The sequence below is a fragment of the Leptonotus elevatus genome, chromosome 20 (assembly GCF_054856555.1).
Source record: "Leptonotus elevatus isolate MCC_2025b chromosome 20, RoL_Lele_1.0, whole genome shotgun sequence".
NCBI classification, from domain to species: domain Eukaryota; kingdom Metazoa; phylum Chordata; class Actinopteri; order Syngnathiformes; family Syngnathidae; genus Leptonotus; species Leptonotus elevatus.
In genome coordinates, this window is record NC_141258.1 from 12,077,504 (window position 1) to 12,105,032 (window position 27,529).

Here is a 27,529-nt window from a genome sequence, read left to right on the forward strand (position 1 = left end):
GTGAAATGTGCGTATTGATATTTTGTTTGTTTTTCTTCAATATCTTTAACTGTATGTTTGGTGTTGTTTTTGAGTAAGATGAGACTGGTGTGATAATGGCGTTTGTTTTTCGAATGGGAATGTGGTAAAATAGGTTTTGCGATGTGATAATGCTAAGATTTTTTCTTTTTCCGCTCCCCCCCTTTGTCTCTAAAAAAAGGGGGGGGGGGGCTGTGTGTGTGTGAGATAGGAGTTAGAGTATAATGTGTCCTCGTGATGGAAGTTTTTCTCTTTTCTAGGTAAGAGAAGAATGATAAAAAATAAAAATAGATAACAGTATTTGAAGGATATTGCTGAGTTCTTGTAGAAAAATATTAGATTAGATTTTTTTAGTGACTGAATAGAAAGTCTTTTACACTATACTACTTTTAATACAGAAACTAAACTTGTTAACTTTCTCTTTTCTAGGCAAATGAATACAGAATAATGAAAAATAATAGCATTTTGTATTGAGCTATATTGAGTTACCATAATTATACCTACATCTGTAGAGCTGTGGCTAGATTTAAGATAATTGAATGAGAAGTTAAAAATGTTTTTGAAGTCGAAATAATAATAATGATTTTTAATATTTGTTTTTTCTCTGAGTGTGTCATTTCAGAAACTGATGCTTAAGTTCCAAAGCAGATGGGGGTTTGATGGCAATCTGCGAACGGGATGCGCCCCAGCTGCTGATACGTTGTATTTGCAAGTATTTCTAGTAGCTATTTTGAAGGGCATTCCCAAAAAACAAGCTATGGTATAGTTGAAACATTTTTGAGAAAGCAGGAAGTGAATTATCTTGCTATGATCCCATCTTCCTCGGTCTGTCGTTTGAAGTGTATTCGATCAGGCGGGTGCATTCATTGGTCAGGTGACCTCCTGGGAGGGCCGAAATGTGTCATCGGGTCCACGATTGCAGACAGCAACCTCCAGCGTCTGGGTCGACGTGGCAGAGGTCAAAGAGCTTCACGCCGCAGCAAAGTCATTCCCCTGTGACCGACAATCATGGTGCTCAAATTCCACAATGCCCAGTGACTGTGTGCAAGCCTCGTTACAGAGACATCTCCCCTACGGCTGTTTTGACTCTAGTGAACATCTCAATGCCTGCTTTGAACATTGCCTGACATTTCCGCCGCTCTGCCATCTGCTGGCCAGGACTGAAAATTGACTACTCAAAGCTTGTGGTCCGACTGGGATGCGACACTTCGGTCTTTGATATGGTACACTGGTTGTATGCAAGGCATTTTTAATGTGTCGGATGGGGAAATGTGATCTATAGCAAGGTATTTCAGGAAATTGAAAACAACATATGTGAATTTGAAATGGGATGATTGGGAAAATTTATTTCAATCTTAATTACTCTATTTTATTATTGGGTTTAGCCTACTAAATTTGTGCCTATTTTCTTGGGAGAATCAGTTTCTGAATTGGTGCAATGGGAATTTAACGAATAACAGCGAGTTTGCTGGTTAATTTTTGATTTTTCTCACAGCACTGTGATTTATGAATCCCACAGATGTTACTCTTTGTAATGTATTTTGCTGTGCTTTTACAAGCCCCACTAATCTGTAGAGGAGGTGTGGTTGATTAGCATTTTGAGAATAATTTTCGGTTTGCTTAAATCTAGGAGTATTGTCATTTTTTGTTGCTTTTGATTATAAAACGTTTGTTTTACTCGTTGAGAATGTAGATATTTGTAGGTTTTGTGTAATTTGTGTCCTGAATTAGATTAATGTGGTTACCTCTATTTTTTCATGTCCACAAAGTCCTCACATACCAGTGTCTCAAATTGTTTCTGTATGTGCTCATTTTAATTGCAATGACCTGAAGCTCTCTCGTTTACCTCACAATCGCCTGATTTAAAGGCTTGTGTTATTTACGACGTCTTTTGCGGAAAGCTATAGTCTGGTATTCCTTATTTATGAGCTACGGAGTCTTGGTGTGTCCTCTCTTTGATATACCATACGTGTTTGAAAAGATCTGGAATGTATCTTTGTCAAAAGGAGGGTGTGTACACAGGATAGTTCATGTTTAAGAAATTAATTAATGTAGACGAATTAGTAGATTCAAAAATAAAAAGGTTTTGAAGTGATAATCCACAGTCTGAATGTGAGAAATCTACAAAAGAGGATCAAGCTGTGGAAACAAAAAAGTAAGTTTTAAGAGGAGACAATAGATGAAGCATATCGCCAAAAGAAGGTAATTATATTATATTATATCTTTTATCTGAGAAACAATTGAAAAATGTAATGTTTGGAGCCCAGTGTTTGCAAAAGATTATATATGATATGAATATATATGAGCCTCTTCCCAGGGTGTTTACGTTCCGGCCGGAGTGATTTCCCTGGGTTGAGATTCACATTCATGCAAATTTAGAACAGTAAATATGTGGTAAAACATTACCTACTATATGAAACCCATTTGAAAAATAGATATTTACAAGCTCTGTCTGTTGTATTAATGAATGGGTGAATGTCATTCAACTCAATCAAAGGCTGGGCTCTATTTCAATGTCACAAGAATAGATATTTTCCTGTTCCAACAGCGCAGGACCTACGGATCTTAATCAAATAACATTTACTAATCCCAACTAACAAAAACTATCAGGTGTTTTTTTTCTCCAAATAAAATTTATGTGAGTTTCTGAGTGACTAAATGAACATGTTTCGCTCTCAGGAGGTGAGGGAGAGTTAAAAGGAGGGGGAGACGACATTCCACATCTGGTCTACAAGGCTGCCGGATCCGTCCCAGGCTCAGCAATCTCACCACCTCCGACTGGGAAAACAACGTCAGCTGATCCAGTGCCCGGTTGTAAGCATGGCCCCTTAACTTGTGATTATGGGTGACTACAGCTCTGAGACAATTTTAATAGGGATCATAGAATACAAACACTACAATGGGAATGTCAAAAGAGCTCAGCATGGATCTGAAAAAACATAACACGAGTTGGGTTTCTATCCACTTATTTTTATTCTAATTTTCAAGAAATGCGAAAATAAAACTGAATGGAAACACTAGAAATTTGATAAAGGGCCCAAAATTCGCAAAAAAAAAGTTTTATAGCTCGGAGGGGGTGGAGTTTGAAGTGTATCAAAAAAAAAGGAACATGCAAATTTTGACTATGGAAACAGGTTTTGCAAATAAACGCCGACAAGACCGGATACACGTCGCATGTTTTGACCGGATATTACGTCACGCGTACGTTTGCAATGTCGGACGATATTCAATCTGGTATTTTATTCCTAATTATATTTTCAACAAAATTGGAGGACTGGATTTTCTTCTTCAGTTTAATTTTTTGCCAAACAAACTGCCTATCAAGTTATTACATTTTCATCAACAAGCCCTTGCTTGGGTTTTGGCTTTTGTCCACAATTTTTCACCCCCCAAAACTTTCCTTTGGAACAATTCTGTATTCCTTTATACTTGGTATGAAAAAGGAATAAATCACGTTTGCAATTTATTTGATGAATCTGGTAATATGCTGTCTTATGAACAATTCATGTCTGTACATAATTTTCCAGTTCCTTTTAAGACCTTTAATTTAGTAGTACGTGCTATTCCTAATGACCTGATTCAACTTATAGCAAACCATTTCAAATATGATAGAACTGTTTTAACAGCTCCTGTTCTGAAGTTTGATGGAATTGAATTAAGAGACACAAAGCGTAATAATAAACATACGCCAGATTCTACAAAAAAAGAAAACAATTGTGCCTAGAGGAAAAATTGTATTACTTTTTTTTTCTTTTCTCTTAAGAGCTCAGTATTGTTCATTCGGTAATGTCATCATTGCTCTTTTTTCATTTTTTTTGTTTTTTTTTGTATGTGGGTGAGTATGTGTATGTGCGTGCGTGCGTGCGTGCATTCGTTAGCTCACCAAAAACCTATTAGAAAAAATCCCATACCGTTCACCTAAACCGAAAACCGCCGTCAGGAGACCCGAGGGGACCAAAGAAAACAAAGGAAAGTGAAATCCAGCACTGACCAGACACCACCCACCGGGCCACCAACCAGAGTTCTTCACCAACCTCAGAAACATCTAAATTCCAACAAATCCAAAAAATCAGAGAGACCTCAAGAGACCAAAGGAGAGACTGAGGAAAGGAAGGAAGGACAAACAAAAAAGAGTGAGATCCACAGACACCAGCCTCCACCGATTCAATGACCTGAGGAAGAAGCAGATTGTGTCTAAGTTTCAATAGATGCTGGTGTGGTGGATCTGGCACGCATGAAAATTTCCACCAAAGAGGGGAGCAGTCGACCCCTGCCAGGACAGAGCAAGTGCAACACCTCAGGGACCCCTGGCCGTGGCAGCGTCAAAGGACGACCCCCGGGCCCCGCCAGGAGAGCAAACCCAGGAGCAGGAGCGCCCCCCACCCCAACACAGCCCGCACCCAAACCCAATGCAGCAGGACAGAGCACTGCAGGCCCGCCAGGCACCCCAACCCAGCCCCAGCCGCCCCCACCACTGGCACCTTACACCTTTGATTGGCTTGTTCGCCCAGGGCGAGGAACTTTATCTGCATTTCGGTTGAGGATGATCAAATAAATGAATCAGAAAAGAAAAGTAGACTCTTGTCTCAAGCCAGTTTTAACATCTAGATACTGTGAAATAATTGTGTTGATCATGAAAAATTAAAATTAGGTTAACACTTAAAAGTTTTCTTTCAACATCACCTGTGCTAAGGAAATAGCTAACGACCAATCACAGCTTGTTCGTAAGTCATTTCCTCAGCACAGGTGATGTCATTTTCAGTCGACAGCAGGTGTGTGTGGGTTAAAGGTCAAGTCATCAAATTCTGGACAAAATATTAACTTTACTGCTGAAAATGGTACCCCGCATCCCTTGTGAGGACAAGCAGTAAAATAAATTAATGCTGAAAATTGCTCAATAAGTCAGGTAGTTGCATAAAACGTGACACTGCCAAGCCTTTATTAATGCTGCAGCAACAAAGACAAGAGCACACATTAAACATTCACTGACACATCTGCCACGTCATCATCTACCATTCTGTCATTCAGGAAGTCTGAGACATCGTCACGGTCTTCAAGAATTTCATTTTCGAGGCTCGCGTTGCCGCTGGCGTGGTGGTCCTCGAGGCTCGCGTTGCCGCTGGCGTGGTGGTCCTCGAGGCTCGCGTTGCCGCTGGCGTGGTGGTCCTCGAGGCTCGCGTTGCCGCTGGCGTGGTGGTCCTCGAGGCTCGCGTTGCCGCTGGCGTGGTGGTCCTCGAGGCTCGCGTTGCCGCTGGCGTGGTGGTCCTCGAGGCTCGCGTTGCCGCTGGCGTGGTGGTCCTCGAGGCTCGCGTTGCCGCTGGCGTGGTGGTCCTCGAGGCTCGCGTTGCCGCTGGCGTGGTGGTCCTCGAGGCTCGCGTTGCCGCTGGCGTGGTGGTCCTCGAGGCTCGCGTTGCCGCTGGCGTGGTGGTCCTCGAGGCTCGCGTTGCCGCTGGCGTGGTGGTCCTCGAGGCTCGCGTTGCCGCTGGCGTGGTGGTCCTCGAGGCTCGCGTTGCCGCTGGCGTGGTGGTCCTCGAGGCTCGCGTTGCCGCTGGCGTGGTGGTCCTCGAGGCTCGCGTTGCCGCTGGCGTGGTGGTCCTCGAGGCTCGCGTTGCCGCTGGCGTGGTGGTCCTCGAGGCTCGCGTTGCCGCTGGCGTGGTGGTCCTCGAGGCTCGCGTTGCCGCTGGCGTGGTGGTCCTCGAGGCTCGCGTTGCCGCTGGCGTGGTGGTCCTCGAGGCTCGCGTTGCCGCTGGCGTGGTGGTCCTCGAGGCTCGCGTTGCCGCTGGCGTGGTGGTCCTCGAGGCTCGCGTTGCCGCTGGCGTGGTGGTCCTCGAGGCTCGCGTTGCCGCTGGCGTGGTGGTCCTCGAGGCTCGCGTTGCCGCTGGCGTGGTGGTCCTCGAGGCTCGCGTTGCCGCTGGCGTGGTGGTCCTCGAGGCTCGCGTTGCCGCTGGCGTGGTGGTCCTCGAGGCTCGCGTTGCCGCTGGCGTGGTGGTCCTCGAGGCTCGCGTTGCCGCTGGCGTGGTGGTCCTCGAGGCTCGCGTTGCCGCTGGCGTGGTGGTCCTCGAGGCTCGCGTTGCCGCTGGCGTGGTGGTCCTCGAGGCTCGCGTTGCCGCTGGCGTGGTGGTCCTCGAGGCTCGCGTTGCCGCTGGCGTGGTGGTCCTCGAGGCTCGCGTTGCCGCTGGCGTGGTGGTCCTCGAGGCTCGCGTTGCCGCTGGCGTGGTGGTCCTCGAGGCTCGCGTTGCCGCTGGCGTGGTGGTCCTCGAGGCTCGCGTTGCCGCTGGCGTGGTGGTCCTCGAGGCTCGCGTTGCCGCTGGCGTGGTGGTCCTCGAGGCTCGCGTTGCCGCTGGCGTGGTGGTCCTCGAGGCTCGCGTTGCCGCTGGCGTGGTGGTCCTCGAGGCTCGCGTTGCCGCTGGCGTGGTGGTCCTCGAGGCTCGCGTTGCCGCTGGCGTGGTGGTCCTCGAGGCTCGCGTTGCCGCTGGCGTGGTGGTCCTCGAGGCTCGCGTTGCCGCTGGCGCTGTGGTCCTCGAGGCTCGCGTTGCCGCTGGCGCGGTGGTCCTCGAGGCTCGCGTTGCCGCTGGCGTGGTGGTCCTCGAGGCTCGCGTTGCCGCTGGCGTGGTGGTCCTCGAGGCTCGCGTTGCCGCTGGCGTGGTGGTCCTCGAGGCTCGCGTTGCCGCTGGCGTGGTGGTCCTCGAGGCTCGCGTTGCCGCTGGCGTGGTGGTCCTCGAGGCTCGCGTTGCCGCTGGCGTGGTGGTCCTCGAGGCTCGCGTTGCCGCTGGCGTGGTGGTCCTCGAGGCTCGCGTTGCCGCTGGCGTGGTGGTCCTCGAGGCTCGCGTTGCCGCTGGCGTGGTGGTCCTCGAGGCTCGCGTTGCCGCTGGCGTGGTGGTCCTCCATAGCATCATTCTTGGCTGCCAGTTGGGAAAAAAAAGTTGCCATTCAGATAATTTAAAAACAGGTCACGACAGTCATTATTTCCAACCACTATGCAGAACTAATAAAATGTGCTTCCACTAGCTGGCAGAAGGTACAATAATCTGTGTCCATCCACCTGTTGGCATATTACTACATTCTACTTCCTGAAGTTTTGAATAAATTGTCAACATTTTTGATGAAAAACTTAAGTATCTTCAAGAAAACCTTGCACATGCTAGATTTATGTATGAATTCTTGCACAAATTTGTTTTAGTTTAAGCTTGCCTTTCAATCCAACATGACCATTTCAAGCTAACGGAACCAGGCAGCCCAATGGCCAAAACCCCAATTTTTTCCTCACCTTTATTTTGCAGCTTCATTACAGAATTCAAAGCGTGCAGAAGTTCAAAAGCGCCCTCAAGTGAAACATCATTGGATTTCACATCTGTAGAAATTACAAGTCTTAGTTATCACAAACAGAGATTTGATTAATCAAATGTTACCTAGCACAGCTTCCTTTTTAAGCCCAGCATTGGATTCATCTGATGTAGCATCAGCTGGAAAACAAAGAATTCCTTTTAGCATTTGGGGAAATAAACATTAATTGCAAACACAAAATCGATTAAAAATATATTGTTAACCACTACCTGTGTCCATCAAGAGTGCATGCGCCAGCACAACCAAGAGCCAAAACGCAGCCATCATTTCAGTGAGAGTTGTGATGAGCACAGACCATATGTGCTTTTATAGCAGGTGCCTCTGGTGCTAATTATAGCCAATTAGCAGCAGCTGTGGTCACCTGTCACCTGCTCTAAAAGCTCATGCGGTCTGTGCTCTTCACAACTGTCACTGAAATGATGGCTGCTGGTTGGCTCTTGGTTGTGCTGGCGCATGGGCTCTTGACGGACACAGGTAAAGGGTAACAATTTGTATGTTTGTTTGGTGTTTAAAATTAACGTTTATTTCCCCAAATGTTGAAATGAGGCCTTTGTTTTCTAGCTGGCGCTTTACAAGACGAATCCAATGCTGGGCTTAAAACGGGAGCCGTGCTAGGTAACAACATTTGATTAATCAAATCTCTGTTTGTAATAACTAAGACTTGTATTTTCTACAGATGTGACATCCAATGATGATTCACTTGAGGAGGCTTTTAAACTTCTGCAGGCTTTGAATTCTGTGTTGAAGCTGCAAAATAAAGGTGAGTGTAAAAATGGCCATTAGACTGCTTGGTTCTGTTTAATTGAAATGGTCATGTTGGATTGAAAGTCTAAACCAAATTTGTTTAACCATTAATGCATAAAACTAGCATGTGCAAAGTTTTCTTTGAGATACTCAAGTTAAGTGTTGGATAATGTTTCTCTAGTGCCATGTTTTGTTTTTTAAAATCTGAACTTTAACTTTTTTTTATTTTTTATTTTTATTTTTTTTAAATTAATTTCAACTGGCAGTCAAGGATGACATGAGCCACGACGTGCCGGCCCAGGACGTGCCGGCCCACAACATGAGCCAGGACGTGCCGGCCCACAACATGAGCCAGGACGTGCCGGCCCACAACATGAGCCAGGACGTGCCGGCCCACAACATGAGCCAGGACGTGCCGGCCCACAACATGAGCCAGGACGTGCCGGCCCACAACATGAGCCAGGACGTGCCGGCCCACAACATGAGCCAGGACGTGCCGGCCCACAACATGAGCCAGGACGTGCCGGCCCACAACATGAGCCAGGACGTGCCGGCCCACAACATGAGCCAGGACGTGCCGGCCCACAACATGAGCCAGGACGTGCCGGCCCACAACATGAGCCAGGACGTGCCGGCCCACAACATGAGCCAGGACGTGCCGGCCCACAACATGAGCCAGGACGTGCCGGCCCACAACATGAGCCAGGACGTGCCGGCCCACAACATGAGCCAGGACGTGCCGGCCCACAACATGAGCCAGGACGTGCCGGCCCACAACATGAGCCAGGACGTGCCGGCCCACAACATGAGCCAGGACGTGCCGGCCCACAACATGAGCCAGGACGTGCCGGCCCACAACATGAGCCAGGACGTGCCGGCCCACAACATGAGCCAGGACGGGCCGGCCCACAACATGAGCCAGGACGGGCCGGCCCACAACATGAGCCAGGACGGGCCGGCCCACAACATGAGCCAGGACGGGCCGGCCCACAACATGAGCCAGGACGGGCCGGCCCACAACATGAGCCAGGACGGGCCGGCCCACAACATGAGCCAGGACGGGCCGGCCCACAACATGAGCCAGGACGTGCCGGCCCACAACATGAGCCAGGACGTGCCGGCCCACAACATGAGCCAGGACGTGCCGGCCCACAACATGAGCCAGGACGGGCCGGCCCACAACATGAGCCAGGACGGGCCGGCCCACAACATGAGCCAGGACGGGCCGGCCCACAACATGAGCCAGGACGGGCCGGCCCACAACATGAGCCAGGACGGGCCGGCCCACAACATGAGCCAGGACGGGCCGGCCCACAACATGAGCCAGGACGGGCCGGCCCACAACATGAGCCAGGACGGGCCGGCCCACAACATGAGCCAGGACGGGCCGGCCCACAACATGAGCCAGGACGGGCCGGCCCACAACATGAGCCAGGACGGGCCGGCCCACAACATGAGCCAGGACGGGCCGGCCCACAACATGAGCCAGGACGGGCCGGCCCACAACATGAGCCAGGACGGGCCGGCCCACAACATGAGCCAGGACGGGCCGGCCCACAACATGAGCCAGGACGGGCCGGCCCACAACATGAGCCAGGACGGGCCGGCCCACAACATGAGCCAGGACGGGCCGGCCCACAACATGAGCCAGGACGGGCCGGCCCACAACATGAGCCAGGACGGGCCGGCCCACAACATGAGCCAGGACGGGCCGGCCCACAACATGAGCCAGGACGGGCCGGCCCACAACATGAGCCAGGACGGGCCGGCCCACAACATGAGCCAGGACGGGCCGGCCCTCGTGTCAGTGAATATTTAATGTGTGTTCTTGTCAGAGTGGCTGAAGCATTAATAAAGTCATGGAAGTGCTAGATTTCATGTAATTGATTGTCTTTCTTTTACTTAATAAAGGGGATGGTGGTACTTGTACAAATTAAAGTTGTGTACATTAACAAAACAAAAGGATCGTTTTAGTCCCATAAAATTTTAAATGACGCTTAAACGTATGAATTTACTTGTCCTGGCACTAACCTAATTTTAATCTTAATTTATTTTATTTTATTGCTCTCATGACTGTGGCAACACTTGTTTAAAAAAAATTTTAATATAGAATGAGAGTCCTGCAACATGCACAGAACCCAATAACCATAAACTTTCTTGCATGTTAGAAGGCTATGAATCTGATATGGACTTGATATCAGTTTTCCAAAAGAACGGGTATAGAGTTAAATGTTCAGTTGTGATCAAGTTTACATACTCTTGTAGAGAACATTGCTGTCTTTAATTCCTTGTTATTTCTATAACTCTTTTTCTATGATAATGATTGGGACACATAATACAGGTACTTTGTCATTAAAATTAAGTTTGTTTCTTTTAACTTGTGGGTTAAAAAGGGACCATATCTGCTGGTTCAAAAATATGCATACAGCAATATAAATGAGCAATATTGGTGACTTAGAAAGTTGTCAATGAAATGAAAGCATGGCCCCTTATTAACTTGTGATTATGGGTGACAACAGCTCTGAGGCCATTTTAATAGGGATCATAGAATACAAACACTACAATGGGAATGTCAAGAGCTAAGCATGGATCTGAAAAAACATAACACTTGTTGGGTTTCTATCCACTTATTATTCTAATTTTCAATAAATGCCAAAATAAAACTGAATGGAAACACTAGAAATTTGATAAAGGGTCCAAAATTCGAAAAAAAAAAGTTTTATAGCTCGGAAGGGGTGGAGTTTGAAGTGTATCAAATAAAAAGGAACATGCAAATTTTGACTATGGAAACAGGTTTTGCAAATAAACGCTGACAAGACCGGATACACGTCGCACGTTTTGACCGAATATTACGTCACGCGTACGTTTGCAAGGTCGGACGATATTCAATCTGGTATTTTATTCCTAATTATATTTTCAACAAAATTGGAGGACTGGATTTTCTTCTTCAGTGTAATTTTTTGCCAAACAAACTGCCTATCAAGTTATTACATTTTCATCAACAAGCCCTTGCTTGGGTTTTGGCTTTTGTCCACAATTTTTCACCCCCCAAAACTTTCCTTTGGAACAATTCTAATATACTTGTCAGAAACAAATCTGTATTCCTTTATACTTGGTATGAAAAAGGAATAAATCACGTTTGCAATTTATTTGATGAATCTGGTAATATGCTGTTTTATGAACAATTCATGTCTGTACATAATTTTCCAGTTCCTTTCAAGACCTTTAATTTAGTAGTACGTGTAATTCCTAATGGCCTGATTCAACTTATAGCAAACCATTTAAAATATGATAGAACTGTTCCTGTTCTGAAGTTTGATGGAATTGAATTAAGAGACACAAAGCGTAATAATAAACATACGCCAGATTCTACAAAAAAAGAACAAAATTGTGCCTAGAGGAAATATTGTATTACTAATAAAGTCAAAGTAGTGCATCTTAATATTTTGCATAACAAACATCCTACTAATTATTTGATATCCAAATTTGTCGATATTAGCAACCTTTTTTCTTTTTGTGAAAATGAAGTTGAAACAGTATCTCATTAATTTTTTGATTGTGAGATCACTAAACAATTTTGGTGTGATTTAGGCTCCGTCGAGACGGAAGCAAAGCCAGCTTCGTTCCTTCAACAAATCTCGTACACATAGAAGCATTTCAAGACTTCCGTGTGTCCAAAAGAAGACGCTCAGGACGTTTAACAGCTGTAATGTATATGCCAAGTCTGAAGTGGTGCTGTTGCGCAGCCACAGGGAGTTAACGGAAAGCGTAGAAGAAGAATCAGCGAAAAAAGACAAACACTTTCTTTTCTAACTTTATTGCAATCTACAGAACAAACATGGCTTTGCATGTATCAAAACAACATGAAAAAGATGAACACAGTAGAAGTGACAATGGCGGCTGATTCAAGTACAACACCGCTTCTTGATCGTGGGAATAAAGAAGCAAAATATTTTGCTGCAAAAGAATAAGCAAGCTAAGGAGGTTGCGCAAAACGACTACGACACGGCTAGCTGCCATTGTTGTTGGCAGACTGGTGGTTCGCGCGCAGTCACGTGAGACGCATACGTCATCAATCTGTGACATGTCGCCGACCTGCGACCATTACGTCATCACTGGAGGAGTATCCTGCATATGGTGTTCAGACGGGGGCTCCAGGTGGCGGAGTAGTACTGTCACTTGCCTACAGGTTGGCGTGGGTTTGATCCCCGCCTGATAGACCGTGTTTGTTTGTATGTGTGCGTGTTTGTGTGAGAGCAAAAAAAAAAAATATATAATAATAATAATTTTAAAAAAGGTGTCCAGGCATTTTGAAATCTTTCTACTCTGGAGCCCGGTTTCAAAAGTCAAACTCCGAAACCGCGCCATCGTGTTGACGAACGGCCTGAACGGTAAGAAACATGTGAGGATACATTGAAACTGGCTTTCGTGTTGGACGGGGCCTTAGTAGCTTTCTTCTTTAAAGCCTCTAAAACCCCTTACGATCTTAATCTAAAAGATGTAGTTTGCTACTATAGTAACACAGAAGACAATAATTTTGAATATGTATTTCATTTTGTTATTCCTTATACTTAAAATTTTTTTATTCACAAACAAAAAATGTCCAAGTCGTACCCCAGATTTGTGTGTTTCCTTCTGGAATTGAACTCCATTTTCAAAGCTATAAAATTTATCAACAGTAAGAAAAGCAGTAAATTGTCAAATCTCTTGTATGTTTTTCTCCTATGATGCTTCATTTGTGTAATCTCCAAAGATTGTTAACCGGTTTTCTTGTGAAAAGTCAATTTTAGTATTATTATTATTTTTAAAATGAACAAAGATTTTGTCAGGTGAAAAAAAAAAAAGCAATGTCGGATGATAATGTATGTTTGGGGGATGACGAAAAAGAAATTGTTTTTGGAATTGAAGAAGCAGATATTTATGCAATTTAGATGTAAAACAGCAAAGAAACGCTACAGTTTATTAAAAATTACAAAAACAAACTCATACGTCATTTCACGGTGCCGTCGCTTCCTGTTCTTCTTCTTCTTTTAAACTACTGGTGGATCACATCTCTATGGTGCCGGCACCTACAGCGGCGGAGTCCCCTCTCAATTTTCACAACAGAAGAACAGATGGAAACGGGCAAAAGTTTTGCGCATTTTCAGTAAATTTCAAAAATTCTAAACAATTGGATGGAAACCTGACTATTGACTTGACTTGGTGCTTGACGGAAAGTAAATGGTATAATGCAGTTGAAAAATTACCTTCAAATTCTTCAAGGTGAACTAAAATCATCAGCCCAAAGGTTGGGTCTTGAACGCAATTGGATGTTCCAACAGGGCAATGACCCCAAACACACATCAAAATTGGTAATGAAATGGCTAAAACAGGATAGAATTATCCATCCATCCATTTTCTGCCATTTATCCAAGGTCAGGTCACGGTGGCAGCAGCATTAGCAGGGAAGCCCAGACTTCCCTCTCCCCAGTCACTTCATCCAGCTCCTCCAGCGGGATCCCAAGACATTCCCAGGCCAGCCGAAAGACATAATCTCTCCAGCGTGTTCTGTGTCGTCCCCGGGGGCCTCCCACCGATGGGACATGCCCGGAACCTCTCTCCAGGGTGGCGTCTCGGAGACCATGACCAATCACGGCTCACCTGTTTTCTGAAGCAGAGCTGTGATTGGTTGTTACCTGAGACCTGAGCAACTGTGATGCCACTTTCACTCAAGTGGCAAAATGGCCGCCTTCTGATATTGATCAAAACTGCTGGATTTTGCTATTTAATTCATATTCCACTAACGCAATAATAACCAGTATACCATATTTAGACTAGACTGGCTTCATAGAACATATTGTCAAGATTTGTTTTGCCCCAGGATACAACATTATCGGCATGGTATTTATAATACGCTTTCTGTTGTACTTGGTGTAAAAATTACCCATGAATCCACTGATGGTGCTGGGTTGGATCTGAAGGTTTTGGACTACCTGCCAGGGTGCAAAAGAGTTATCGCCTTCTCAACCTTGCAATCATGGCACTTATTTATTTTGAAATGGAAAGGTAAATCTCCTCCTATAGTACCACATTGGATTAAAGATTTACTTTTTCATCATCTCATACTTGAGAAAATTTGATGTGTGGTTGTGAAAGTTTCATCGGGTGTGGGAGCATTCTTTGACATTTTTTTAATCATTCAACAGTGGTGCAAGAATGAATATGTGAGCAATATTCTTACAGACTATGACACCAAAAGAATTCTTTCAAATTTTGAGATTTCAAATTTGGTCAGTTGGAGGGCAGTTGGGAAGAGAAACTGATTTTTAGGGAGTACGTGAGATTTTAGGCATTTAAAAATAAGCTTTTAGATTGGTATTGTTAGGAGGCAGATATTTTCCTCCGCATGTTCGTTTTCTTTCGGGTAGTGAGAATGTTGGCTATCCGAATACAGGCTGGAGATCGATGAACAGTTACTTCGAAGCTTTTATTTCTACAGTGAGTACACAAGTGAGTTACAGACAATGGCTGCAGCTTCTCACAAATGCCAAGATTACAGACACTTACAACATTCATATACTATCATGAAGGGCGGTACCATAAAGCCCCCAGCAAACAGCCCACCCGGAGTTCACCGGACATGAGATAAGACTTCAAAGACATCATTCAAACACATTGACTTCAACCACAGACAATGGCCCATTGATGTGGAAATAGAGGAGGTCCCCCAGTTATGACGGCACCTGGCAGAAATTGCGATAACTCTCACAAAGCTCTACTGAAGAAAGGAAATTAAAACAGTTATGACTAAATCTGGGCAGAAGACCCTCTTCAGTATCTGGGCAACTAAATTTACTCAAAATACTAACAGTTTCTATGTGGGTTATTTAAAATTTGATGGGACAAATTGTCAATTCTGGAACTACCCTTTTGTTTTTTAATGTACACGTGACCCGAGTAGATTTTCATCATTCTGGTGCCCCTTGCTCAAGTTCAAACCCCATGGTTCATGGCTGAAGGCATCATCCTGGGTGTCGCAGTTCATGTTGTGCGCCGGCTGGTCACAGCGCATGTTGCTTCACCTTACGCCTTTTTTTTTTTAAAGAGCTCAGTATTGTTCATTCGGTAATGTCATCATCATTGCTCTTTTTTTTTTATGTGGGTGAGTATGTGTATGTGCGTGCGTGCGAGTGTGTGTGTGTATTCGTTAGCTCACCAAAAACCTATTAGAAAAAATCCCATACTGTTCACCCAAACCGAACATCGCCGTCAGGAGACCCGAGGGGACCAAAGAAAACAAAGGAAAGTGAAATCCAGCATCGACCAGACACCACCCACCGGGCCACCAACCAGAGTTCTTCACCAACCCCAGAAACATCTAAATTCCAACAAATCCAAAAAATCAGGGAGACCTCAAGAGACCAAAGGAGAGACTGAGGAAAGGAAGGAAGGACAAACGAAGCAGAGTGAGATCCACAGACACCAGCCTCCACCGATTCAATGACCTGAGGAAGAAGCAGATTGTGTCTGAGTTTCGATAGATGCTGGTGTGGTGGATCTGGCATGCATGAAAATCTCCACCAAAGAGGGGAGCCGTCGACCCCTGCCAGGACAGAGCAAGCGCAACACCTCAGGGCCCCCCAGGACCATTAGTTTTAATTTCTGTTACTACTCTTAAGAATAGTGGAGCAAGCATTAGCCAGAAATTTTTGATCCTGTTTCTTTTTATAAGATGAATATGATATAATTTTACCTCTAATTACTGCTTTCCCTGCTTCCCAGAGAAGAGATGGAGATAGGCCTGGAGAGTCATTTATTTCCAAAAAGTCTGCCCACTCTTTTCTTATAATTTTGTCAAATTAGGATGTATTTTTGTAACAGTTTTATCAGCAATAGCGTTATTTGTAAGAAAAAAATTAATTCTTGAAAAAGACCAGTGCACAGCGGAAAAGAAGGTAAATTCCTTCTTATTTGGGTTTTTAAGTCTCCAGCTGTCAACGAGGCCAAAGTCATCCATATATTCCCCTATTACTTTTGTAGATTGTAATCGCCTTATACATGTTTTATTAGAACGATCTATTAATGGATTTAAGACTCTGTTAAAGTCTCCTCCAATAATAAGAGTTCGCTGCTAATTCAAACATCTTAGAGAAAAATTCATGGAAAAAGGCCAGATCATCATTATTAGGGGCATATAAATTACCAAATGTATATATTTTATTAAATATAGTCACCTGAATAATAATGTATCAGCCATTTAGGTCTGTTGTATTATTTAGAGTAAAGAGTAAATTTTTATGTATGAGTATACAGACTCCACTTTGTCTACTGGTATAAGGGGCAGAGTACACTTGGCTAAAATTCTTATCAATAAGTAATTTTTCTTCAGATTTTTGTAGGTGGGTTTCTTGTAGGAGGCAAATATCTGCTTTTAATTTTAAGAGATGGTCTAAAGTTAATATTCTTTTTGCCTGTGAGCAAGCACCACAAACATTCCAGGAAACCAGAACTAATTTATGCATACAAACAACATAAACTCAGTCCTGTGTATATATATATATATATATATATATCTCTGTATAGGCCATTTGCCACCACTGGCATCTTACGCCTTTGATTGGCTTGTTCGCCCAGGGGGAGGAACTTTATCTGCATTTGGGTTGAGAAAGATCAAATAAATGAATCAGAAAAGAAAAGTAGTCACTTGTCTCAAGCCAGTTTTAACATCAAGATATTTTGTCTATAATTGTGATAACCTAATTTTTAATGATCAATACTTTTAATTTTTCTGTCGATATCAACTGTGCTAAGGAAATAGCTAATGACCAATCACAGCTTGTTCGTAAGTCATTTCCTCAGCACAGGTGATGTAATTTTCAGTCGACAGCAGGTGTGTGTGGGTTAAAGGTCAAGTCATCAAATTCTGGACAAAATATTAACTTTACTGCTGAAAACGGTACCCCGCATCCCTTGTGATGACAAGCAGTAAAATAAATGAATGCTGAAAATTGCTCAATAAGTCAGGTAGTTGCATAAAACGTGACACTGCCAAGCCTTTATTAATGCTGCAGCAACAAAGACAAGAACACACATTAAACATTCACTGACACATCTGCCACGTCGTCATCTACCATTCTGTCATTCAGGAAGTCTGAGACATCGTCACGGTCCTCCAGGCTCGCGTTGCCGCTGGCGTGGTGGTCCTCCAGGCTCGCGTTGCCGCTGGCGTGGTGGTCCTCCAGGCTCGCGTTGCCGCTGGCGTGGTGGTCCTCCAGGCTCGCGTTGCCGCTGGCGTGGTGGTCCTCCAGGCTCGCGTTGCCGCTGGCGTGGTGGTCCTCCAGGCTCGCGTTGCCGCTGGCGTGGTGGTCCTCCAGGCTCGCGTTGCCGCTGGCGTGGTGGTCCTCCAGGCTCGCGTTGCCGCTGGCGTGGTGGTCCTCCAGGCTCGCGTTGCCGCTGGCGTGGTGGTCCTCCAGGCTCGCGTTGCCGCTGGCGTGGTGGTCCTCCAGGCTCGCGTTGCCGCTGGCGTGGTGGTCCTCCAGGCTCGCGTTGCCGCTGGCGTGGTGGTCCTCCAGGCTCGCGTTGCCGCTGGCGTGGTGGTCCTCCAGGCTCGCGTTGCCGCTGGCGTGGTGGTCCTCCAGGCTCGCGTTGCCGCTGGCGTGGTGGTCCTCCAGGCTCGCGTTGCCGCTGGCGTGGTGGTCCTCCAGGCTCGCGTTGCCGCTGGCGTGGTGGTCCTCCAGGCTCGCGTTGCCGCTGGCGTGGTGGTCCTCCAGGCTCGCGTTGCCGCTGGCGTGGTGGTCCTCCAGGCTCGCGTTGCCGCTGGCGTGGTGGTCCTCGAGGCTCGCGTTGCCGCTGGCGTGGTGGTCCTCGAGGCTCGCGTTGCCGCTGGCGTGGTGGTCCTCGAGGCTCGCGTTGCCGCTGGCGTGGTGGTCCTCGAGGCTCGCGTTGCCGCTGGCGTGGTGGTCCTCGAGGCTCGCGTTGCCGCTGGCGTGGTGGTCCTCGAGGCTCGCGTTGCCGCTGGCGTGGTGGTCCTCGAGGCTCGCGTTGCCGCTGGCGTGGTGGTCCTCGAGGCTCGCGTTGCCGCTGGCGTGGTGGTCCTCGAGGCTCGCGTTGCCGCTGGCGTGGTGGTCCTCGAGGCTCGCGTTGCCGCTGGCGTGGTGGTCCTCGAGGCTCGCGTTGCCGCTGGCGTGGTGGTCCTCGAGGCTCGCGTTGCCGCTGGCGTGGTGGTCCTCGAGGCTCGCGTTGCCGCTGGCGTGGTGGTCCTCGAGGCTCGCGTTGCCGCTGGCGTGGTGGTCCTCGAGGCTCGCGTTGCCGCTGGCGTGGTGGTCCTCGAGGCTCGCGTTGCCGCTGGCGTGGTGGTCCTCGAGGCTCGCGTTGCCGCTGGCGTGGTGGTCCTCGAGGCTCGCGTTGCCGCTGGCGTGGTGGTCCTCGAGGCTCGCGTTGCCGCTGGCGTGGTGGTCCTCGAGGCTCGCGTTGCCGCTGGCGTGGTGGTCCTCCATAGCATCATTCTTGGCTGCCAGTTGGGAAAAAAAAGTTGCCATTCAGATAATTTAAAAACAGGTCACGACAGTCATTATTTCCAACCACTATGCAGAACTAATAAAATGTGCTTCCACTAGCTGGCAGAAGGTACAATAATCTGTGTCCATCCACCTGTTGGCATATTACTACATTCTACTTCCTGAAGTTTTGAATAAATTGTCAACATTTTTGATGAAAAACTTAAGTATCTTCAAGAAAACCTTGCACATGCTAGATTTATGTATGAATTCTTGCACAAATTTGTTTTAGTTTAAGCTTGCCTTTCAATCCAACATGACCATTTCAAGCTAACGGAACCAGGCAGCCCAATGGCCAAAACCCCAATTTTTTCCTCACCTTTATTTTGCAGCTTCATTACAGAATTCAAAGCGTGCAGAAGTTCAAAAGCGCCCTCAAGTGAAACATCATTGGATTTCACATCTGTAGAAATTACAAGTCTTAGTTATCACAAACAGAGATTTGATTAATCAAATGTTACCTAGCACAGCTTCCTTTTTAAGCCCAGCATTGGATTCATCTGATGTAGCATCAGCTGGAAAACAAAGAATTCCTTTTAGCATTTGGGGAAATAAACATTAATTGCAAACACAAAATCAATTAAAAATATATTGTTAACCACTACCTGTGTCCATCAAGAGTGCATGCGCCAGCACAACCAAGAGCCAAAACGCAGCCATCATTTCAGTGAGAGTTGTGATGAGCACAGACCATATGTGCTTTTATAGCAGGTGCCTCTGGTGCTAATTATAGCCAATTAGCAGCAGCTGTGGTCACCTGTCACCTGCTCTAAAAGCTCATGCGGTCTGTGCTCTTCACAACTGTCACTGAAATGATGGCTGCTGGTTGGCTCTTGGTTGTGCTGGCGCATGGGCTCTTGACGGACACAGGTAAAGGGTAACAATTTGTATGTTTGTTTGGTGTTTAAAATTAACGTTTATTTCCCCAAATGTTGAAATGAGGCCTTTGTTTTCTAGCTGGCGCTTTACAAGACGAATCCAATGCTGGGCTTAAAACGGGAGCCGTGCTAGGTAACAACATTTGATTAATCAAATCTCTGTTTGTAATAACTAAGACTTGTATTTTCTACAGATGTGACATCCAATGATGATTCACTTGAGGAGGCTTTTAAACTTCTGCAGGCTTTGAATTCTGTGTTGAAGCTGCAAAATAAAGGTGAGTGTAAAAATGGCCATTAGACTGCTTGGTTCTGTTTAATTGAAATGGTCATGTTGGATTGAAAGTCTAAACCAAACCAAACCAAATTTGTTTAACCATTAATGCATAAAACTAGCATGTGCAAAGTTTTCTTTGAGATACTCAAGTTAAGTGTTGGATAATGTTTCTCTAGTGCCCTGTTTTGTTTTTTAAAATCTGAACTTTAACTTTTTTTTATTTTTTATTTTTATTTTTTTTAAATTAATTTCAACTGGCAGTCAAGGATGACATGAGCCAGGACGTGCCGGCCCACAACATGAGCCAGGACGTGCCGGCCCACAACATGAGCCAGGACGTGCCGGCCCACAACATGAGCCAGGACGTGCCGGCCCACAACATGAGCCAGGACGTGCCGGCCCACAACATGAGCCAGGACGTGCCGGCCCACAACATGAGCCAGGACGTGCCGGCCCACAACATGAGCCAGGACGTGCCGGCCCACAACATGAGCCAGGACGTGCCGGCCCACAACATGAGCCAGGACGTGCCGGCCCACAACATGAGCCAGGACGTGCCGGCCCACAACATGAGCCAGGACGTGCCGGCCCACAACATGAGCCAGGACGTGCCGGCCCACAACATGAGCCAGGACGTGCCGGCCCACAACATGAGCCAGGACGTGCCGGCCCACAACATGAGCCAGGACGTGCCGGCCCACAACATGAGCCAGGACGTGCCGGCCCACAACATGAGCCAGGACGTGCCGGCCCACAACATGAGCCAGGACGTGCCGGCCCACAACATGAGCCAGGACGTGCCGGCCCACAACATGAGCCAGGACGTGCCGGCCCACAACATGAGCCAGGACGTGCCGGCCCACAACATGAGCCAGGACGTGCCGGCCCACAACATGAGCCAGGACGGGCCGGCCCACAACATGAGCCAGGACGGGCCGGCCCACAACATGAGCCAGGACGGGCCGGCCCACAACATGAGCCAGGACGGGCCGGCCCACAACATGAGCCAGGACGGGCCGGCCCACAACATGAGCCAGGACGGGCCGGCCCACAACATGAGCCAGGACGGGCCGGCCCACAACATGAGCCAGGACGGGCCGGCCCACAACATGAGCCAGGACGGGCCGGCCCACAACATGAGCCAGGACGGGCCGGCCCACAACATGAGCCAGGACGGGCCGGCCCACAACATGAGCCAGGACGGGCCGGCCCACAACATGAGCCAGGACGGGCCGGCCCACAACATGAGCCAGGACGGGCCGGCCCACAACATGAGCCAGGACGGGCCGGCCCACAACATGAGCCAGGACGGGCCGGCCCACAACATGAGCCAGGACGGGCCGGCCCACAACATGAGCCAGGACGGGCCGGCCCACAACATGAGCCAGGACGGGCCGGCCCACAACATGAGCCAGGACGGGCCGGCCCACAACATGAGCCAGGACGGGCCGGCCCACAACATGAGCCAGGACGGGCCGGCCCACAACATGAGCCAGGACGGGCCGGCCCACAACATGAGCCAGGACGGGCCGGCCCACAACATGAGCCAGGACGGGCCGGCCCACAACATGAGCCAGGACGGGCCGGCCCACAACATGAGCCAGGACGGGCCGGCCCTCGTGTCAGTGAATATTTAATGTGTGTTCTTGTCAGAGTGGCTGAAGCATTAATAAAGTCATGGAAGTGCTAGATTTCATGTAATTGATTGTCTTTCTTTTACTTAATAAAGGGGATGGTGGTACTTGTACAAATTAAAGTTGTGTACATTAACAAAACAAAAGGATCGTTTTAGTCCCATAAAATTTTAAATGACGCTTAAACGTATGAATTTACTTGTCCTGGCACTAACCTAATTTTAATCTTAATTTATTTTATTTTATTGCTCTCATGACTGTGGCAACACTTGTTTAAAAAAAATTTTAATATAGAATGAGAGTCCTGCAACATGCACAGAACCCAATAACCATAAACTTTCTTGCATGTTAGAAGGCTATGAATCTGATATGGACTTGATATCAGTTTTCCAAAAGAACGGGTATAGAGTTAAATGTTCAGTTGTGATCAAGTTTACATACTCTTGTAGAGAACATTGCTGTCTTTAATTCCTTGTTATTTCTATAACTCTTTTTCTATGATAATGATTGGGACACATAATACAGGTACTTTGTCATTAAAATTAAGTTTGTTTCTTTTAACTTGTGGGTTAAAAAGGGACCATATCTGCTGGTTCAAAAATATGCATACAGCAATATAAATGAGCAATATTGGTGACTTAGAAAGTTGTCAATGAAATGAAAGCATGGCCCCTTATTAACTTGTGATTATGGGTGACAACAGCTCTGAGGCCATTTTAATAGGGATCATAGAATACAAACACTACAATGGGAATGTCAAGAGCTAAGCATGGATCTGAAAAAACATAACACTTGTTGGGTTTCTATCCACTTATTATTCTAATTTTCAATAAATGCCAAAATAAAACTGAATGGAAACACTAGAAATTTGATAAAGGGTCCAAAATTCGAAAAAAAAAAGTTTTATAGCTCGGAAGGGGTGGAGTTTGAAGTGTATCAAATAAAAAGGAACATGCAAATTTTGACTATGGAAACAGGTTTTGCAAATAAACGCTGACAAGACCGGATACACGTCGCACGTTTTGACCGAATATTACGTCACGCGTACGTTTGCAAGGTCGGACGATATTCAATCTGGTATTTTATTCCTAATTATATTTTCAACAAAATTGGAGGACTGGATTTTCTTCTTCAGTGTAATTTTTTGCCAAACAAACTGCCTATCAAGTTATTACATTTTCATCAACAAGCCCTTGCTTGGGTTTTGGCTTTTGTCCACAATTTTTCACCCCCCAAAACTTTCCTTTGGAACAATTCTAATATACTTGTCAGAAACAAATCTGTATTCCTTTATACTTGGTATGAAAAAGGAATAAATCACGTTTGCAATTTATTTGATGAATCTGGTAATATGCTGTTTTATGAACAATTCATGTCTGTACATAATTTTCCAGTTCCTTTCAAGACCTTTAATTTAGTAGTACGTGTAATTCCTAATGGCCTGATTCAACTTATAGCAAACCATTTAAAATATGATAGAACTGTTCCTGTTCTGAAGTTTGATGGAATTGAATTAAGAGACACAAAGCGTAATAATAAACATACGCCAGATTCTACAAAAAAAGAACAAAATTGTGCCTAGAGGAAATATTGTATTACTAATAAAGTCAAAGTAGTGCATCTTAATATTTTGCATAACAAACATCCTACTAATTATTTGATATCCAAATTTGTCGATATTAGCAACCTTTTTTCTTTTTGTGAAAATGAAGTTGAAACAGTATCTCATTAATTTTTTGATTGTGAGATCACTAAACAATTTTGGTGTGATTTAGGCTCCGTCGAGACGGAAGCAAAGCCAGCTTCGTTCCTTCAACAAATCTCGTACACATAGAAGCATTTCAAGACTTCCGTGTGTCCAAAAGAAGACGCTCAGGACGTTTAACAGCTGTAATGTATATGCCAAGTCTGAAGTGGTGCTGTTGCGCAGCCACAGGGAGTTAACGGAAAGCGTAGAAGAAGAATCAGCGAAAAAAGACAAACACTTTCTTTTCTAACTTTATTGCAATCTACAGAACAAACATGGCTTTGCATGTATCAAAACAACATGAAAAAGATGAACACAGTAGAAGTGACAATGGCGGCTGATTCAAGTACAACACCGCTTCTTGATCGTGGGAATAAAGAAGCAAAATATTTTGCTGCAAAAGAATAAGCAAGCTAAGGAGGTTGCGCAAAACGACTACGACACGGCTAGCTGCCATTGTTGTTGGCAGACTGGTGGTTCGCGCGCAGTCACGTGAGACGCATACGTCATCAATCTGTGACATGTCGCCGACCTGCGACCATTACGTCATCACTGGAGGAGTATCCTGCATATGGTGTTCAGACGGGGGCTCCAGGTGGCGGAGTAGTACTGTCACTTGCCTACAGGTTGGCGTGGGTTTGATCCCCGCCTGATAGACCGTGTTTGTTTGTATGTGTGCGTGTTTGTGTGAGAGCAAAAAAAAAAAATATATAATAATAATAATTTTAAAAAAGGTGTCCAGGCATTTTGAAATCTTTCTACTCTGGAGCCCGGTTTCAAAAGTCAAACTCCGAAACCGCGCCATCGTGTTGACGAACGGCCTGAACGGTAAGAAACATGTGAGGATACATTGAAACTGGCTTTCGTGTTGGACGGGGCCTTAGTAGCTTTCTTCTTTAAAGCCTCTAAAACCCCTTACGATCTTAATCTAAAAGATGTAGTTTGCTACTATAGTAACACAGAAGACAATAATTTTGAATATGTATTTCATTTTGTTATTCCTTATACTTAAAATTTTTTTATTCACAAACAAAAAATGTCCAAGTCGTACCCCAGATTTGTGTGTTTCCTTCTGGAATTGAACTCCATTTTCAAAGCTATAAAATTTATCAACAGTAAGAAAAGCAGTAAATTGTCAAATCTCTTGTATGTTTTTCTCCTATGATGCTTCATTTGTGTAATCTCCAAAGATTGTTAACCGGTTTTCTTGTGAAAAGTCAATTTTAGTATTATTATTATTTTTAAAATGAACAAAGATTTTGTCAGGTGAAAAAAAAAAAAGCAATGTCGGATGATAATGTATGTTTGGGGGATGACGAAAAAGAAATTGTTTTTGGAATTGAAGAAGCAGATATTTATGCAATTTAGATGTAAAACAGCAAAGAAACGCTACAGTTTATTAAAAATTACAAAAACAAACTCATACGTCATTTCACGGTGCCGTCGCTTCCTGTTCTTCTTCTTCTTTTAAACTACTGGTGGATCACATCTCTATGGTGCCGGCACCTACAGCGGCGGAGTCCCCTCTCAATTTTCACAACAGAAGAACAGATGGAAACGGGCAAAAGTTTTGCGCATTTTCAGTAAATTTCAAAAATTCTAAACAATTGGATGGAAACCTGACTATTGACTTGACTTGGTGCTTGACGGAAAGTAAATGGTATAATGCAGTTGAAAAATTACCTTCAAATTCTTCAAGGTGAACTAAAATCATCAGCCCAAAGGTTGGGTCTTGAACGCAATTGGATGTTCCAACAGGGCAATGACCCCAAACACACATCAAAATTGGTAATGAAATGGCTAAAACAGGATAGAATTATCCATCCATCCATTTTCTGCCATTTATCCAAGGTCAGGTCACGGTGGCAGCAGCATTAGCAGGGAAGCCCAGACTTCCCTCTCCCCAGTCACTTCATCCAGCTCCTCCAGCGGGATCCCAAGACATTCCCAGGCCAGCCGAAAGACATAATCTCTCCAGCGTGTTCTGTGTCGTCCCCGGGGGCCTCCCACCGATGGGACATGCCCGGAACCTCTCTCCAGGGTGGCGTCTCGGAGACCATGACCAATCACGGCTCACCTGTTTTCTGAAGCAGAGCTGTGATTGGTTGTTACCTGAGACCTGAGCAACTGTGATGCCACTTTCACTCAAGTGGCAAAATGGCCGCCTTCTGATATTGATCAAAACTGCTGGATTTTGCTATTTAATTCATATTCCACTAACGCAATAATAACCAGTATACCATATTTAGACTAGACTGGCTTCATAGAACATATTGTCAAGATTTGTTTTGCCCCAGGATACAACATTATCGGCATGGTATTTATAATACGCTTTCTGTTGTACTTGGTGTAAAAATTACCCATGAATCCACTGATGGTGCTGGGTTGGATCTGAAGGTTTTGGACTACCTGCCAGGGTGCAAAAGAGTTATCGCCTTCTCAACCTTGCAATCATGGCACTTATTTATTTTGAAATGGAAAGGTAAATCTCCTCCTATAGTACCACATTGGATTAAAGATTTACTTTTTCATCATCTCATACTTGAGAAAATTTGATGTGTGGTTGTGAAAGTTTCATCGGGTGTGGGAGCATTCTTTGACATTTTTTTAATCATTCAACAGTGGTGCAAGAATGAATATGTGAGCAATATTCTTACAGACTATGACACCAAAAGAATTCTTTCAAATTTTGAGATTTCAAATTTGGTCAGTTGGAGGGCAGTTGGGAAGAGAAACTGATTTTTAGGGAGTACGTGAGATTTTAGGCATTTAAAAATAAGCTTTTAGATTGGTATTGTTAGGAGGCAGATATTTTCCTCCGCATGTTCGTTTTCTTTCGGGTAGTGAGAATGTTGGCTATCCGAATACAGGCTGGAGATCGATGAACAGTTACTTCGAAGCTTTTATTTCTACAGTGAGTACACAAGTGAGTTACAGACAATGGCTGCAGCTTCTCACAAATGCCAAGATTACAGACACTTACAACATTCATATACTATCATGAAGGGCGGTACCATAAAGCCCCCAGCAAACAGCCCACCCGGAGTTCACCGGACATGAGATAAGACTTCAAAGACATCATTCAAACACATTGACTTCAACCACAGACAATGGCCCATTGATGTGGAAATAGAGGAGGTCCCCCAGTTATGACGGCACCTGGCAGAAATTGCGATAACTCTCACAAAGCTCTACTGAAGAAAGGAAATTAAAACAGTTATGACTAAATCTGGGCAGAAGACCCTCTTCAGTATCTGGGCAACTAAATTTACTCAAAATACTAACAGTTTCTATGTGGGTTATTTAAAATTTGATGGGACAAATTGTCAATTCTGGAACTACCCTTTTGTTTTTTAATGTACACGTGACCCGAGTAGATTTTCATCATTCTGGTGCCCCTTGCTCAAGTTCAAACCCCATGGTTCATGGCTGAAGGCATCATCCTGGGTGTCGCAGTTCATGTTGTGCGCCGGCTGGTCACAGCGCATGTTGCTTCACCTTACGCCTTTTTTTTTTTAAAGAGCTCAGTATTGTTCATTCGGTAATGTCATCATCATTGCTCTTTTTTTTTTATGTGGGTGAGTATGTGTATGTGCGTGCGTGCGAGTGTGTGTGTGTATTCGTTAGCTCACCAAAAACCTATTAGAAAAAATCCCATACTGTTCACCCAAACCGAACATCGCCGTCAGGAGACCCGAGGGGACCAAAGAAAACAAAGGAAAGTGAAATCCAGCATCGACCAGACACCACCCACCGGGCCACCAACCAGAGTTCTTCACCAACCCCAGAAACATCTAAATTCCAACAAATCCAAAAAATCAGGGAGACCTCAAGAGACCAAAGGAGAGACTGAGGAAAGGAAGGAAGGACAAACGAAGCAGAGTGAGATCCACAGACACCAGCCTCCACCGATTCAATGACCTGAGGAAGAAGCAGATTGTGTCTGAGTTTCGATAGATGCTGGTGTGGTGGATCTGGCATGCATGAAAATCTCCACCAAAGAGGGGAGCCGTCGACCCCTGCCAGGACAGAGCAAGCGCAACACCTCAGGGCCCCCCAGGACCATTAGTTTTAATTTCTGTTACTACTCTTAAGAATAGTGGAGCAAGCATTAGCCAGAAATTTTTGATCCTGTTTCTTTTTATAAGATGAATATGATATAATTTTACCTCTAATTACTGCTTTCCCTGCTTCCCAGAGAAGAGATGGAGATAGGCCTGGAGAGTCATTTATTTCCAAAAAGTCTGCCCACTCTTTTCTTATAATTTTGTCAAATTAGGATGTATTTTTGTAACAGTTTTATCAGCAATAGCGTTATTTGTAAGAAAAAAATTAATTCTTGAAAAAGACCA

The 27,529-nt window shown here is 45.4% G+C and overlaps 1 protein-coding gene and 1 pseudogene across 1 annotated transcript; both read right to left on the reverse strand.

Annotated features, from left to right (window-relative positions):
* LOC147157097 (uncharacterized) overlaps positions 1–7,648 on the reverse strand; it is a 40,221-nt pseudogene extending 32,573 nt beyond the window's left edge.
* Positions 7,649–7,703: 55 nt separating this feature from the next.
* On the reverse strand, positions 7,704–19,323 carry LOC147157098 (uncharacterized). The gene is made up of 5 exons (XM_086065188.1): positions 19,247–19,323; positions 19,103–19,156; positions 18,961–19,044; positions 18,428–18,595; positions 7,704–7,822 (listed from the first exon to the last, which is right to left on the reverse strand). The coding sequence occupies exons 1-5, from the start codon at positions 19,302–19,304 to the stop codon at positions 7,704–7,706; spliced, it is 483 nt and encodes a 160-aa protein (XP_085921314.1). The 5' UTR covers positions 19,305–19,323.
* Between the last annotated feature and the right edge of the window lie 8,206 nt (positions 19,324–27,529).